Genomic DNA, 14,823 nt, shown 5'->3' with positions numbered 1-14,823 from the left:
CCAAAGTAGGAGGTGGAACAATGTTTTGTATAGTATGTTATGCCGATTAAGCTTGATGTCCCCTGCGAAAGTCATTCGTTTTAAGTGATGCAATGTCATGGGCAAATTCATGTTTCAAAAGGCTGCCTCTGGCTGCCGTGTGCCTAATAGGGTGGAAGGTGGAAGCAGGGAGACAAGTGAGAAGGCTGTGGCAGTGACCAGGTGAGAGATGGCAGCAGCCCAGACTACAGTGGTGGGAAGAATTTTGAGAAAGAATTTTTCGGAGACAGGCATAGGAGCTGAACATTTACCTGAGGTAAATACACTCCTTGGAGAGAACAATCATGGGAGATAGAAGGGCTATTTATGCACAGGAAGACAGCTCAGCAGGCAAGAGTGCATGGAGGGATGGACACAGAGAAGAGGTGACTATTGAGAGGAAGTGGGAGGGGACCCGTAGCATTGTGGTGCATTGTGGTCAATGTCATGAGACAAAGTGTTTGTGAACTGCTGTATGGCAAGTAATTTGCTCTGTAAATTTTCACCCAAATCATAATTTTTTTAAAAAAAAGAATTTTTTGGTCAGATTTGGGATGTGTTTTAGAGCTAAAGCAATGAGACTTCTTAATTGTGACCAGTGAGAGAAAGAGAAAGAGACGAATTAAATAATCGCTTAGTTGGCCCCATGAGCAGCTGGGGTGAGAGACTAGGAGAGGAGGTTTAAAAGGGACAAATCTACAATTCTGTTTGACCATGGTGAATCCAAGGTTCCCACTGTATAGACAATTGGAGATATCATGAGAGTAGTTAAGTATTCCAGGGGTGGTTTTTAAAAGTGTAAGAGAACAAAGGGGCCCAGAAACAAGCCTTATAGTGCGTCAGCATTTAGGGTCCAGCAGAGTTTCAGAGGAGCCAGTGAAGCAGGCCACGAAGGCACTGCCTCAAAGGGAAGCCAGAGACAGGAGGGTCCTGAGCACCAGGAAGAGAAGAGGTTGTCTGTTCTCGTAGGCAAGGCATGGCGGGGGGTTTTTTTGTTGTTATTTTTTCCCCCACTGTTCTCTTCCCTCTCCTCCCACCTCTGGTAACCAACAAAGAAAGTTTCCTTCCTTATATAAACCTTCCCTTGACTTTGTACAATAATGTACTAATACAATAGTTGTCCTTCTCTGATTGACTTATTTCACTTAGCATAATGTCCTTCAAATTCAACCATGCTATCTATGCAGTGTTTTGCGGATTCTGCATTATTCTTTAGTGTTGCATAGTATTCCATTGTATGTATGTATGTACCACAGTTTGGTTATCCATTATTTTGTTGTTGGACGCCCTGGTTGTTTCCATCTTTTTGCTATTGTAAGTAGTACTGTGATAAATATGGGTGTGCACATATCTGTTCTTGTCCTGGCTCTCACTTCTTTAGGATATATATCTAGTAATGGGATTGATTGATGGATCAAATGGTATTTCTGATTCCACCTTGTTAAGAAATTGTAGGCATGTCAATTGTGGAGACCCCTCCCTGGGAGTGGGGAAAATGCCTGCCTGGAGTTGGTGAGGTGAAGAGGTAGGGACAGCGGCTCTCTGAACCACTCCTGTAAGAGCTGTTGCTGTGATGGGAGTTGAGAAATGGGGCCATGGCTAGAGGGAGATGTGGGGGAAGGAGGGCTGGTTGTGAGAAAAGAGATACCAGAGCAGGTTTGTTTGCTGAGTTGAGCCCTCCAATAGGGAGGGGCAGTGATACTGCAGGAGGGGGCGGGCGCTGGCAGGTGATGGGACCCAGGCTCTGCTAGGGTCAGGAGCCCAGAGGGAAAGTCAGGGAACTGGGGTATTTCGGGGGGGGGGGCAGTGAGGGTGTTGGCAGCTGATGCCTTCTTTTTTCTACTGAGCCTTAAGGTAAGGGCCTCAGCAGGGAGCAAAGGGAGAATGGGACAGAAGAGCCCTGAGGAGGGAGAAAAAGTGACATAAACACTGCCAAGAGTGGAGGGAGCCTAGGATGGTCTGGCTGGTTGAGTGCACGTTGGAGATTTGTGATGGGGAATGGGAGCAAGGTGGGAGGTGGTCATCAAGTTGGTTTGAGCACATATTGCAGCAACACCAGACAGCTGGGAAGAACCAGGGTGGGGATTTTGCCAACTACAGAGGGGAAGGCAGCCTGCAGAGCCAGAGCTGGATAAGGGTGCAGGCCAAGAGGGACACAAACAAGAAAAACATGGCAGCAGTGAGGGCACAAGGTCGCCCAGAGAAGTTTAGAATAAGTAAGGTAGGAAGCGAGGCTGAGGTCAGAGAGGGAGGTGTGGCCAATGAGGTGTCCCAGTGGTGGAAATAACCTGCCAAGGCTGTGACTGTGGTAGGTGCTGGGCTAGAGTGATGGGTGTGCAAGCTCCCTGGAGGGCAGAGGCCTTTGAGGCCAGGGAATTGGGGACTTCACCATGGTACTCATGACATCACAGAGAAGAGGTGGCCCAGGAGGAGGAGGGAAGCCCTGAGCTCAGGACTGGCCATGTACTCCAGAGATAGTCATCCCTTCACGGATTCCACATAGGTGTTGAGGAACTGTCACGTACCAGACACTGTTGTAGATACTAGGGGTACAGCAGTGAACAAGTTGGAGAGGCAGACAATAAGCATGATGAATAAATCCTACAGGGTGTAAGAAGGGACTCAGTATTGAGGAAGGAAGGTGGAGAAGGAGGTGTTGGCTGCTGTGCCTGTAAACTAGGAGTTCAGGGGAAGCTCCTGTTAGAGTAATGATCTGGAAGAGGTCAAGGCCAGTTGTGGGAGTACCTGGGAAAGCCAGCTGCAGGTGAGGGAGTAGCTGGGGAAGAGGCCCCACAGTGGACTTTGGTTTCCCTTCAGGGCACTGATCACGATTTGGAATTTTCCATTTGTTTGTATAACAGTTTGACCATTGGTGTGTCCAGGAAGGCTCATGAGTCTCTAAGGGAGGGCAGGAACCATGTCAGGGCCTATGGTTGGAGCCCTCCATGGGCTCCCTCTGGCCCTGTGCCCTGGTGAGGAGGCTCCAGCAGTAGCAGCAACCTGAGTCTTGTCCCCTCGGTCCCCAGGAGATTGACCCCAGCCTTGGCGTGGCAGAGCTGCCTGACGAGTTCTTCGAGGAAGACAACATGCTGAGCATGGGCAAGAAGATGATGCAGGAAGCCATGAGCGCCTTCCCGGGCATCGATGAGGCCATGAGCTATGCTGAGGTCATGAGGTCAGGCCCAGCCCAGGCAGGGGCAAGGGGCACTGTCAGGGCTGGGGCAGAAGAGTGGTCGGAGCCCACCTGACCCCCATCTCCTCACAGGCTGGTGAAAGGCATGAACTTCTCGGTGGTGGTGTTTGACACGGCACCCACAGGCCACACTCTGAGGCTGCTCAACTTCCCCACCATCGTCGAGAGGGGCCTGGGCCGCCTCATGCAGATCAAGAACCAGATCAGCCCCTTCATCTCACAGGCAGGCAGAGTGGGCCCCCAGTCTTCCAGATGTGCAGTAACTGAAGCCCTTTCCCACACCACCCTATAGGAATCAGTGGCCCTGACCCCCATCTACTAATTGGCCCAGACAGAGCTTGAGGCCACATGTTCTGGAACCATCTGCCCTGGTTCAGATCCTCTGCACTCATGAGCTGTGTGACCCTGAGCAAGTCACTTCACCTCTCTGGGCTTCACCTTCTTGTCTGTCAAATGAAGATCATGAGAATGCCCCAACTGGTTATTGTCGTCATGACCCCACACTCTGCAACTCTCCCCTGTGGTGTGTGGTCCCCTGAGGGGACCTGTACCTCAGGCAGTAACATTTATTGATTACTTACTGTGTGCCAAGTACTGTTCTAAGCACCTTAACGTGTGTCAGCTCACCTAGCACAACAACTCCAGGAGATAAGGTCTACAGATGGGGAAACTGAGGTTTTGAGAGGTTACAGTCCCTCAGAAATGGCAGAGCAGGAATTGACTCCAGGGTTCTGCTTGAGGGCCCAGGCCTTTAACTACTGGGAGATGTTGAGTCATTCCCAAGATGATGGGCACCCAGGTAAGCTGTGAATCTTCCCACATCCTTCCACAGATGTGCAACATGCTGGGCCTGGGGGACATGAACGCAGACCAGCTGGCCTCCAAGCTGGAGGAGACGCTGCCCGTCATCCGCTCTGTCAGTGAGCAGTTCAAGGACCCTGTAAGTTGCAGTCCAGGAGGGCACTGATGGGTGGGGGGACAGAGCCAGGACCCGCCCCTCCCTCACTGTCCTCGTTGTGCCTACAGGAGCAGACCACCTTCATCTGTGTGTGCATCGCTGAGTTCCTGTCCCTGTACGAGACAGAGCGGCTGATTCAGGAGTTGGCCAAGTGCAAGATTGACACACACAACATCATTGTCAACCAGCTCGTGTTTCCTGACCCCGAGAAGCCCTGCAAGATGTGTGAGGCCCGCCACAAGATCCAGGCCAAGTACCTGGACCAGGTGTGCCCATCCACCCGCCTGGTGGCCCACCCAACACTATCCTCAGACCTCACACCTCTGACCCTGGAAGGAGGGCCTGGCCTACCACAGCCAAGGCACTTCTGACCCTTTACTATGTTCTTTGACCTTTTGCTTCACTCTCTGACCCTTTGGCCCAACCTTGAGCCCTTCACCCCAACTTGGACCCTTCAGCCTAGTTCTTGCGCTTGAGGACTGTGGCTGGGCTGGTCTGTGTACCTGTGACCCCAGGAGGTGGGAGGCCCAGCCCAGTGATCTCTGATCTTGCTGGCTCCACTGCCCCGTATTCTCTCCCTCACCTTGGGGAGCCCCCAGCCATCTCTGCATTCCTTTGCCTGCCCTTCGGGCCCTGACTCCTGCCTTCTGCCCTGGCCACAGATGGAGGACCTGTATGAAGACTTCCACATTGTGAAGCTGCCGCTGTTGCCCCACGAGGTGCGGGGGGCAGATAAGGTCAACACTTTCTCAGCCCTCCTCCTGGAACCCTACAAGCCCCCCAGCACCCAGTAGCACCACTACCTGCCCTAACCACTGACATTTCATGCCCACCCTCCTACCCCACCCTAGGGCAGAGTTTGCACAACATCCCTCCACAGTGCAGAGGGAGCCACTGGGGGGAGGGGAGGGAGGGGGGGAGGGAGCCTATTCCCCCAGCAAAGCTGGGGGCCTGCAGCTGCCCCCTCTACTTCTCCCACCTCTTGCCCCCTTAATAAAATGATCTTTAACTGCTGTGGCTGTTGCTGTGGGGGGCTGGGGATGGCACCTCTGTTTGCAGTTGCACACACTGTGCACTGCACCAAAGTGGTAGAGGGGGCTTCGTTCACAACAGAAACCTAGTAAATGTGTTTGTGGCCTTTTGGGAAGGACGGTGTCGAGTTAGAGGATGTAGAGGTGTCCTTGCTGGGGCTGGAGGAGAGGGGCATCTCCCCAGCTCATGGAGGCCCAGAGCGTGGGAACCAGGTGCCCCCTCAGCTGGCCCCATGCTGGTAGGGAGCGGATTAGGCCAGCAGCGGCCCGGTGCTGCCTGCTGTTTGGTTTGGGAATTAATGGGCGCCCTAGGCAGAGGCTGGGTCTGCCAGACTAGGGATTAACAATCTCCACCCCCCTACCCCCCCAATTAGCTCTGGTAGCATAGTGCCTAAGGCACTTGACTGCTAACCAGAAGGCTGGCAGTTCAAACCCACCAGCCACTCCTCAGAAGGAAGGTGGGGCAATCTACTTCTGTAGTGATACTGCGTCAGAAACCCAAGGAGGGGTCACTGAGTTGGGTTCAACTCAACTGCACATAACAGCCCCTACCAATTTCTGCCCCACAAGGTAACATTGCCCCTCCCCCAAAGAACTACAGCCCCAGGACTGATTGGGAGGATGGAGTACAAGTTAGCAGAAGACTGGGGCCATGACTCTTGAAGTTCAATTTTCCATCCAGAGCTTTCTCACTGAATTGTTGTCACATTTCTTGCCATCTGAGCTTCAGTCCCCTCATCACTAAAATGGGACATTGACAAGAGCCATTTCACACCCACCAAGACTACACACTCAAGGCACCTGCCCTCTACCTCTCCCTTAGGCCGCTGCCTGGGCAGCCCCATCATCCCCACTTCTGAGACCCAAGACCAGGAAGACATCCGATAGCTGCAAATTCTAAGCTGAAGCTTATTGTGGGGGGAGGACGGTAGCGGGTGTCTGAGGACATGCATGAGTCAGGAGATGGGGTTGAGGTGCGCCAGGGTGTGTGTGGGAGGGGAGCCCAGCCACGAGCCTAGACGTGTCCCCTCACTTGACTGCTGGGTGTGTGCAGGCGGCTGTGGCACATTGGGATGGCGTGTGTAAACAAACATGGTGATACAGCCTGATGGCAGACCCCAGACTCCAGTCCAAACTGCTTGGCTTCAAATCCCAGCTGTACCTTGAACAAGCTCTGTGTGTCATCAGTCTCAGTTTACCTACCTGGAGCACCACCCTCATATGCTGACTTGAAAGCGTTCAGTAAGATGATGTAATACCTTTAGAACAATGCAAGGCATGTACCCACCAAGAAGTGTTTTGATTATTCTGTTACAATTATTAAGTATGTGTACATGTGTACCAGCCTGGGCAATCTGCCCCCAGCCCAGCGGGGCTCCAGCAGTCAGTGGGGACATGTTTGAGCTGGCGCGGGGGTTGTGAATGAGACAAGGGCTAGCTCAATGAGGATGAAGACACATCGCAGGAGACAGGGGCTGCTGGTCGAAGGACACAGCCTGCCCTCTCTCCAGGTCCAGCAGGTGGCAGCCCCGCCCACCACCACTTGCTCTCGCCCCCTTTTATGGGCCATTCGGCAGCTGGACAGCGGAGGCACCGGTTCGAGGTGGCCGGCCCAGGCCGGTTCCTAATTATGGCGGGTGGGGCGGACATCTGCCAGGCTGGGAACACAGCGTCCTGGCCTGCCAGGCCTCAGGGTGGGGCTGGACAGACATCCACACTGCTTGCAATGGGGTGGGCACGAGGGGCTCAGGAGCACCCACCCCAGGGCAACCCTCGAAGGGCTGGAGACCTGAACTCCCGCCCCCTACAGAGACCCGTCTGGGCATTGGAGTGTGCGAGCCTGGGGGTGAGAGTGCTGTTTGTGCCAGGCTGGAAGTGCCTCCTTTGTAGATCTACATGTGGAGCCAAAAAAGTGTCCCATATCTGTGAATTGTGGGGGTCAGGATTTGAATCCCCAAGCTTGTGTGTTCTCAGCAGTGCTGAGTATTTGAGAGCTAAGAGGGCATACAGGTGTGTGTGCACACTCAGAACAGGTAGGGGCTGTTGGGGAGGGGGTTGCCTTATGTATTGATGGGTAAACGTAGGTGAGTTTAATGATAAAAGCCTTATGGACATAACCCCTTTATGTACATAAGTTATGGACATAACCATAACCATATGGGGTTATGGACATAACCCCGCCTAAATGTGAACCTCTTCATCTGTCCTGTAAGACCCAAGGGACAACCAGGACCCACTCTGAGTTGGGGACTGTGAGCCACTATGTGGAGGAGGAAGTGGTATATACATTTGGTGCCATTGTGCTATGTGATTGTGTGTGTTCTGGTGCCTGGGTGTGTAATGCACTAGGCTGGTTGTATGACCTTGTGTGCGTCTTTGTGACATGGTGTGATCCTGAGGGAATGTGAGGCCCCTCCCTTTGTCCTCACCCGTGTTCTCTCTTGTCCTGTTTGGAGACAGTGTGCTTGAGAGCTTGGGGTGGTAGGATATATCTGCCTATATTTGTTGGGGAGAAAGATAGAGCCGCGTGTTGGGTGTGTATCATGTGTGACTCTGGAAGTCTGTGACATCGTGTACCACCCGCCAGATCACTGGGTCCAGGGAAGCTGGATTTGTGGCTGGGTCTATAGCATATGTGTCTGTGTGCATCTTTGTCACAGTGTGTGTGATTACAAGTGACTGTCGAGTGACCCACAGAGATTCTGGGACTGGGAAGGAGACGGTCCTTGTCCCTCCTCCAGCTCCAGGATCCCTGGGCCCCGACAGCGAGGGGTGGGGAGCGGCGAGGCAATGGAAGGGTTGGCGGACTTCTTCCCCCAACTCCAGGTAACAGGCTGACCGGCTTCTCCAAACAAAGTTCTGAGGTTGGAGCTAAGGGGGCGGGCTAGGGCGGGGCCTCCCCGCCCACTCCCCAGCCCCCTCCAGCTCAGGGTCTGACTCCAGCCCCACCCAGCACCGAAGCCACCCGCCTATCCTGTCCCTGTCCCCGCGTGTCCCTGCATTCACCACCCTCAGCACAGGTGAGAACGGCCCGGGCCTGCAGGCAGAAATCCCTCTGGAGTCTTCTGGGTGGGGAGTGGAGGGCTTGGAAAGCCAGAGGGGAGCAAAGAGAGGGAGGGTCAAGGTGGATCTCGGAGGGGAAAGGGGGAGGGGCAGCATCAGGCAGTTAAATGGTCGGTGGAGGTTAGAGCCGCTAGCGCCAGGGAGGGGGAGAGGGGTCAGACTGCGGTAGGGGAACCGGGGCTGGAGGCCAGAGGATCGGGACTTGGAAAGGGAGTGCACTGGTAGAGCATGGGCCAGGACTGGGAGCTGGGAGAGTGGAGGCAAATAGAGGGCCAGAGGTGGGGGCTGAGGGAGAGAAGGTCGCAGGCCTGGGCACAAAAACCGAGGCGCTTGGAGTCCGGGAGCTGGGGGCTTAGAGAGTGGGGAGAATGTACATGGTGTCCTGGATAGAGAGACACGGCCTCGGGTAGAGGGCTCCGCCAAGGGGCTGATGGAGCGGTCTCGCTCGGGTTGGGCAGTCCAGGGAGGGAGATTGGGAGAAGTAGGCGCTGGGCTCTGGGACCAGCAGTCCAGGGAAGGGGTGGCTTGCCAGAGGGCGCTGGAAGAGGTCTGCAGCGGGCCTGAGCAGGACTGGGAGGAAAAGAGAACCTGGATGGGTAGGAGGAGGCGCTGCACTCAGTACATCCGCCACCTCCGCAGCCCCCAGTTCCTCCGCCAACAGGCCCGGGGCTGGCCCAGCCCCCTCTCCTTTGGCCCGGCGGGCCTGACGCGGCGATGACCGTCACGTACACAGCCCGCGTGGCGAACACGCGCTTCGGCGGCTTCTCGCAGCTGCTGCTGCTGTGGCGCGGGAGCATCTACAAGTTGCTGTGGCGAGAGCTGCTCTGCTTTCTCGGGCTCTACATGGCGCTGAGCGCCGCCTACCGGTGAGGTGGCGCGGGGGTGCGTGGTGCGGAAAGGGACCGTACGCGAGAGAGCGCTGGGGAGGGGCCCTGGTGTGCCCAGGGGTGCAGGAAGACAGATATGCTGCTGGGAAGGGGACCCTCCTCTGACCCCGTCCCCCCTATCTCCCAGCTTCGTGCTGAGCGAAGACCAGAAGCGCTACTTCGAGAAGCTTGTCATTTACTGCGACCAGTACGCCAGCCTCATCCCGGTCTCCTTCGTACTTGGTGCGATCACACTCTCCTCCCATTCCTGTAATCCTGAGACCCTCATTTCTATTTACGCCTTTGGAGATCCCATTCTTGCTTCTCTGAGATACCCACAGGCACCCCTCTCCCCCATTTCTGGATCCTGAGATCCCGAGTGTCACCTGATCACATGTATCCCCTGAATGTCCCCATAAGAGCCCTGTGTCACTCAAAAATTTACCCCTGGTCACTTCAGGGACTCCCACCTATGTCTGCATGACTAGTAGTGTCCCTCCACATGTTCTGGGTCCCCAGGGCCCTCTTCAAGTGACCCATATGACTCCATCCTCTCAAGTCCAGCCAGACAGGCATTTCTCTGACATGTCTTGGTCTCCAGTGACATCATGCAGCCCCAGACTCTATCCCACTGTCATAAGCCCACCTAGATGGAGTAGCCAACCTGTCCAGAGCTCCCTGGCATTTGTTTTGTGTCATCAAGTTGATTCTGACTCAGGAACCTTACAGGGCAGAATAGAACTGCCCCAAAGCATTTCCTAGGCTATAGTCTTTATGGGAACTCTGGTGGCATAGTGCCTAAGGCATATGACTGCTAACCAGAAGGCTGATGGTCCAAACTCACCAGCCACTTCTGGGAAGGAAGACCTCCTCCGTAGAGATACCGCCTGGAAAACCCAAGGAGGGGTTGCTATGAGTCGAGATTGACTCAACGGCAGTGAGTTTGGTTTGGTTTGAGTCTTTATGGAAGCAGAGCCTGTATCTAACTCCTTCACGTGTTCCTGGCTCAGGGCTCCTGTGGCTGTTGTAACAAGCCTGCTCAGGTGTCCTTGATGTATACCGCCACAATCTGGGGCCTTCTCCCCATGTTCTGGTCCCTGTGCTACCAGCCAAGTGGTTCCCTGTAACTGGGGTGACAGCCTATCCATGTGCTAGGAGCCCTTTGTCACCACTCCCAAACTGAGACCTCAATCCCTCGACCCAGGTAGCCAGAATGACCCAGCCTGCTCCATCTGTATGTAGTGTCTTCTCAGGGCTGGAGTCCCCAAGTCCCCAGCCCAGGTGGCTTCGTGTAGTCACATCCTCTGCCCGAGTCCTTAATGCAGATTCTATGACTCCCCTCCTCTTATGACCTGGGGCCCAACACCAGCACCCAGCCCCACTCTAGTGTCCACGCTGAGTCTCCAGTCCCTCGCTCTCCGCAGGCTTCTACGTGACCTTGGTTGTGCACCGCTGGTGGGACCAGTACCTATGCATGCCGTTGCCCGACGCGCTCATGTGCGCGGTGGTGGGCACGGTGCATGGGCGCGACGAGCGCGGTCGCCTCTATCGACGCACGCTGATGCGCTACGCGGGACTCTCAGCGGTGCTTATCCTGCGCTCAGTCAGCACTGCAGTCTTCAAGCGCTTCCCCACCGTAGACCATGTGGTGGAGGCTGGTGAGGCCCGGCTGCAGGTGGGGCGGGGGTGGGGTAGTTGATGGGGCGGAGGTGGAGTAAGGAGGTGAGACCCCTGACCTCGCCCCTCCAGGGTTTATGACCCGCGAAGAGCGCAAAAAGTTCGAAAACCTCAATTCGTCCTACAACAAGTTCTGGGTGCCCTGCGTCTGGTTCTGCAACCTGGCGGCGCAGGCCCGGCGCGAGGGCCGCATCCGCGACAACAGCGCCCTCAAGCTGCTGCTCGAGGTGGGCCCACCAGGAAGGTTTGTGCTGGCGTGAAGTCATTTGTATAGAATATCAGAGAAATTGTACCCCTGGAGTTGAGTCAGATAGTAGCCCTGCCTCGAGCCTCCAAGGAGGCAGATTATAAACACCATCAAGGGCAGCCACTCCAGGTGTTCACTCACAGCCAAACACTCTCCCTGGAAACCACAAAACCACACTCCCACCCCCCACCAGATGTAGACTCACCTCCATCCCAGTTATTCACGTTTAATTCTTACAGTTCAGACCCCCTCATGACCTGTGTCCATCCCCAGGAGCTGAATATGTTCCGCGCCAAGTGTGGGATGCTCTTTCACTACGACTGGATAAGCGTACCCCTTGTCTACACCCAGGTAACCCCCATCCTAGCCCAGGTCCCTTGACACTGAGACTGGGAGATCCCTGACCTGCTGGCCTGCCCTGCCCCAGGTGGTGACCATCGCAGTGTACAGCTACTTCCTGGCCTGCCTCATCGGTCGCCAGTTCCTGGACCCAGGGCAGGGCTACAAAGGCCACGACCTGGACCTGTGCGTGCCTATCTTCACTCTGCTGCAGTTCTTCTTCTATGCCGGCTGGCTCAAGGTGGGTGGGGCCTCCAAGCCTGGACTAGGGAGGGAGTCGAGCAGGGGCTCTCAAGGCTCCGCCTACCGCCCTCCCCCCTTCCCACTCAGGTGGCGGAGCAGCTCATCAACCCCTTCGGAGAGGATGATGACGACTTTGAGACCAACTTTCTGATCGACCGCAACTTCCAGGTGAGACTCTGGCTGTCATGGCTATCCCCGGCGCCAAAGGCCGCCAATTCCAGACCCCAGAGCAGCCTTGGCCCCATCCCCTCCAGGATGCCTGGACCATCCCAGTGGTCCCAGCGCTCTGCTTCCCTCCATCGCGGTCCACGTGTCTGCTCCCGCAGGTGTCCATGCTGGCGGTGGACGAGATGTACGACGACCTGGCCATGCTGGAGAAGGATCTGTACTGGGACGCGGCCGAGGCTCGCGCCCCCTACACGGCGGCCACCGCCTTCTTGCGGCAGCAGCCCTCCTTCCAGGGCTCCACCTTCGACATCACGTTAGTCAGCGGGAGGAGGCGAGGCTGCTGGGGGAGGGGGACGTGTGTCCGCCTGAAGGATCTATAGGGCTAAATCCTATGGGGGTTGGGGCTTTAAGGATTGGAGGGGCAAGGGTTGAGCAAGGAGTCAGGGGGCGGGGTCGAGGCTAGGGGTGGGGCTACATAGTGGGACAGGGCTATGATCTGAGGATGGGATTGGTCAGTATAAAAGGAGACGGGGCGGAGCCACGAGTAAAGTTTCGAGGCTTAAATTTGAGCAGAGGATGAGGCCAGTTCCTGGCATGCGGAGCAAAATCTTTTGGCGTATATGGGACAAAAGGCTGGGTGGAGCCAGGGGAAGCAGTGTGCCTTGGTCCCAGTTCTGTTACACTGACTCGGCTGTCGCTCCCGCAGCCTGGCCAAGGAAGACATGCAGTTCCAGCGGCCGGACGGCCTGGACTTGCAGATGGGCGAGACGCACGGCGATTTCCTGCAGCGCCTCCTGCCGGTGGCTGCGGGCACGGCGGGAGGCCTGCTGGGCCGGCGCCTGTCGCTGTTACGCCGCAAGAACAGCTGCGTGTCAGAAGCGTCCACGGCCGCCAGCTGCGCGTGCGCCACCGCCCCGGATGGCGCGGCCCCGGAGTGCCGCTGCGAGGACCCGCTGCTCGACCCGTACCTGCGGGAGCCGGAGGCCGAGCTCCTCGCGGGTCCCGAGCCTCTCGCGCCCGTAGTCGGGCCTGCCGCTGAACCTTTCACCTTGGTGTCCATGCCTGGGCCCCGAGGCCCGGCGCCGCCCTGGCTGCCCAGCCCTATTGGCGAGGAAGAGGAGAACCTGGCCTGAGACTTTCGGGTCTAGGGCCCTTCAAGGCCAGAGAACCAAGCCAACACAAACAGCCCGCAGGCCGCGATCCAAGTCTGCAGAAGCCGCGTGTGAACTTCCCTCCTCCCCAACCTTCACCGGCCTCCCTGCTTTTCCCGCTCCCTGCGCTGCTGCGTACCTGGGCGCGCGAGGCTCAGGCGGGCGATTCTTCCAGCTTTTAACAGCCGGTCCTTACTGCCGGCCTGCTACACACGCCTGTTGCCTAAAAGGCATCCACCAGTGCGTACTGACTTTATTATTTTTTGAAGCAAAATGGTAATTTACTTCATTGCTGACTTTATTCTTTCGTTGAAATGAAGATGAGTGCCTACCTCACTGAGTTGTCCTGAGGATGAATTAAAATGACGGCATTAAAGCACTTAGCACATAACAACCAAAACCAAACCAAACCCATTGCTGTGCAATCAATCCCCAACCCATGGCAACCCCGTGTGTTTCGGAGAAGAACTGCAACCCATAGGGTTTTCAATGGCCAGGCCTTTTTTATTCCAAGTGCCTCTGAGTGGATTGGAATCAGGAACCTTGCATTCAGTTAGTAGCTCAATGCTTAATCACTTGTCCTACCTAGGACCTCCTTGGTACGTAATAGGTGCTCAATAAAATGTTTATACTCAAACAATATGACTTCTCTTGCCAGGTAATAACGCTAAGTAAGATTTGGGATTTTTTCCCCCAGATTTTGAAGGAATCTCCCCCTGCCCACTTCTCCCCAAATTCTGCTATCTAAAGTGTCCCCAACAGTGCCCCCGACTTTGCTCATTCATTAATGTGCCAGCCACTGTCCCAGACCACAGCATATGTTAAGATTCTGCAAGTGACACCCTCCCCCAGACCACTGCTTTCCCAAGTCCCCCTCAGTGCTCCAGATCTTAATGGAATCATTTGCTGATGACTCCTGAGTCTAGAAGTTTAGCCAGGAACCAGGATTCCTCTAGACTCAGAGAGCCTCCTTGGCCTCTCCATGTGGACACCTCCAATACATCCTACCACAAGCCACCTCCCTTTTGTTTCCCCACCTTGCCCTATCCTCTGAAAATTCTAGGTGATGAGGCCAAAACCTTGGCATCATCTTCGTCTCCTTTTCTTTCACATCAAACCACCATCAAATTCCTATCAGCTCTGCCTTCAGGTTGTATCCAGAATCCAACCACTGCTCACTCTTCCAGCACCCCCCATCACCCTCCTGGACTAGGGACTTCTGCCCCAATCATTTGACTCCTGGACTTGACCTCTACAGTCTGTTCTCCCAACAATGGTCAGAGGTACCTGTGAACACCTAAGTCAAAGCATGTCCCTCCTCTGCTCAGAACTCTCTATTGCTCCCACATCACTTAGAATAAAAAACAAAGTCCTCCCTGAGGCCAACAGGCCCTGCACAACCTCACTCTTCACCTTCCTGCCTGCATGTCCTCCTGTTCCCACCTCACTCACCCCTCTCTGGCCACACTAGCCTTCTCACTGTACCTCTAGCCAACTACAATCTCCCCCAGGACCTTTGCATTTTCTAGTTCCTCTATGTGGATTGCTCCCCTCCCCCATATCCACAGGACACCTGCTACCCTTCCTTCATGCCTCTGCACACCCTCTTGGTGAGGCTTCCTTTCCTGACTTTTTATTTAAAATTTCCACAACCTAAATCCATCTCCTACACCATCACTCTCTCCTGCTTTGTTTGTCTGCACTCCTCACATCAAACTTATATTTGTTTGCTGCCTGTCTTTTTTCATAGGAAACGCCACATTCATGAAGGCAGGAATTTTTGTCCGAAGCTTCTCCAAGAACCGCCATCACCACACACACACACAAACATGATCTTCACTTTCCTGCGGGTCTATCAGTCACATTTTA

General features: G+C 55.1%; 2 protein-coding genes across 2 annotated transcripts in view; both read left to right on the top strand.

The window, feature by feature from the left end:
• GET3 (guided entry of tail-anchored proteins factor 3, ATPase) overlaps nucleotides 1-4,963 on the top strand; it is a 7,289-nt gene extending 2,326 nt beyond the window's left edge. Inside the window, exons 3-7 of the mRNA XM_007954408.2 lie at nucleotides 3,045-3,193; nucleotides 3,284-3,434; nucleotides 4,044-4,151; nucleotides 4,238-4,435; nucleotides 4,832-4,963. Of these exons, the coding sequence (XP_007952599.1) occupies nucleotides 3,045-3,193; nucleotides 3,284-3,434; nucleotides 4,044-4,151; nucleotides 4,238-4,435; nucleotides 4,832-4,963 (738 nt within the window). The remainder of the gene's footprint in view (nucleotides 1-3,044; nucleotides 3,194-3,283; nucleotides 3,435-4,043; nucleotides 4,152-4,237; nucleotides 4,436-4,831) is intronic.
• A 4,014-nt stretch (nucleotides 4,964-8,977) lies between these two features.
• BEST2 (bestrophin 2) lies at nucleotides 8,978-12,936 on the top strand. The gene is made up of 9 exons (XM_007954407.1): nucleotides 8,978-9,129; nucleotides 9,278-9,372; nucleotides 10,554-10,787; nucleotides 10,879-11,033; nucleotides 11,327-11,404; nucleotides 11,481-11,633; nucleotides 11,723-11,803; nucleotides 11,962-12,116; nucleotides 12,510-12,936. The coding sequence occupies exons 1-9, from the start codon at nucleotides 8,978-8,980 to the stop codon at nucleotides 12,934-12,936; spliced, it is 1,530 nt and encodes a 509-aa protein (XP_007952598.1).
• Nucleotides 12,937-14,823: the final 1,887 nt, after the last annotated feature.

This window comes from Orycteropus afer, unplaced genomic scaffold (genome assembly GCF_000298275.1).
Source record: "Orycteropus afer afer isolate SDZICR_OR568_19922 unplaced genomic scaffold, OryAfe1.0 scaffold00460, whole genome shotgun sequence".
Classification (NCBI taxonomy): domain Eukaryota; kingdom Metazoa; phylum Chordata; class Mammalia; order Tubulidentata; family Orycteropodidae; genus Orycteropus; species Orycteropus afer.
The sequence above is the reverse complement of the archived record's forward strand: the minus strand, read 5'-3'. Positions and strand labels throughout refer to the sequence as shown.

Coding starts and splice junctions, on each gene's coding strand:
- BEST2 (XM_007954407.1), top strand. CDS start 8,978: ATGACCGTCACGTACACAGCCCGCGTGGCGAACACGCGCTTCGGCGGC. Junction 9,373..10,553: donor CCCGGTCTCCTTCGTACTTG/GTGCGATCACAC, acceptor CGCTCTCCGCAG/GCTTCTACGTGACCTTGGTT. Junction 11,804..11,961: donor TGATCGACCGCAACTTCCAG/GTGAGACTCTGG, acceptor CTGCTCCCGCAG/GTGTCCATGCTGGCGGTGGA.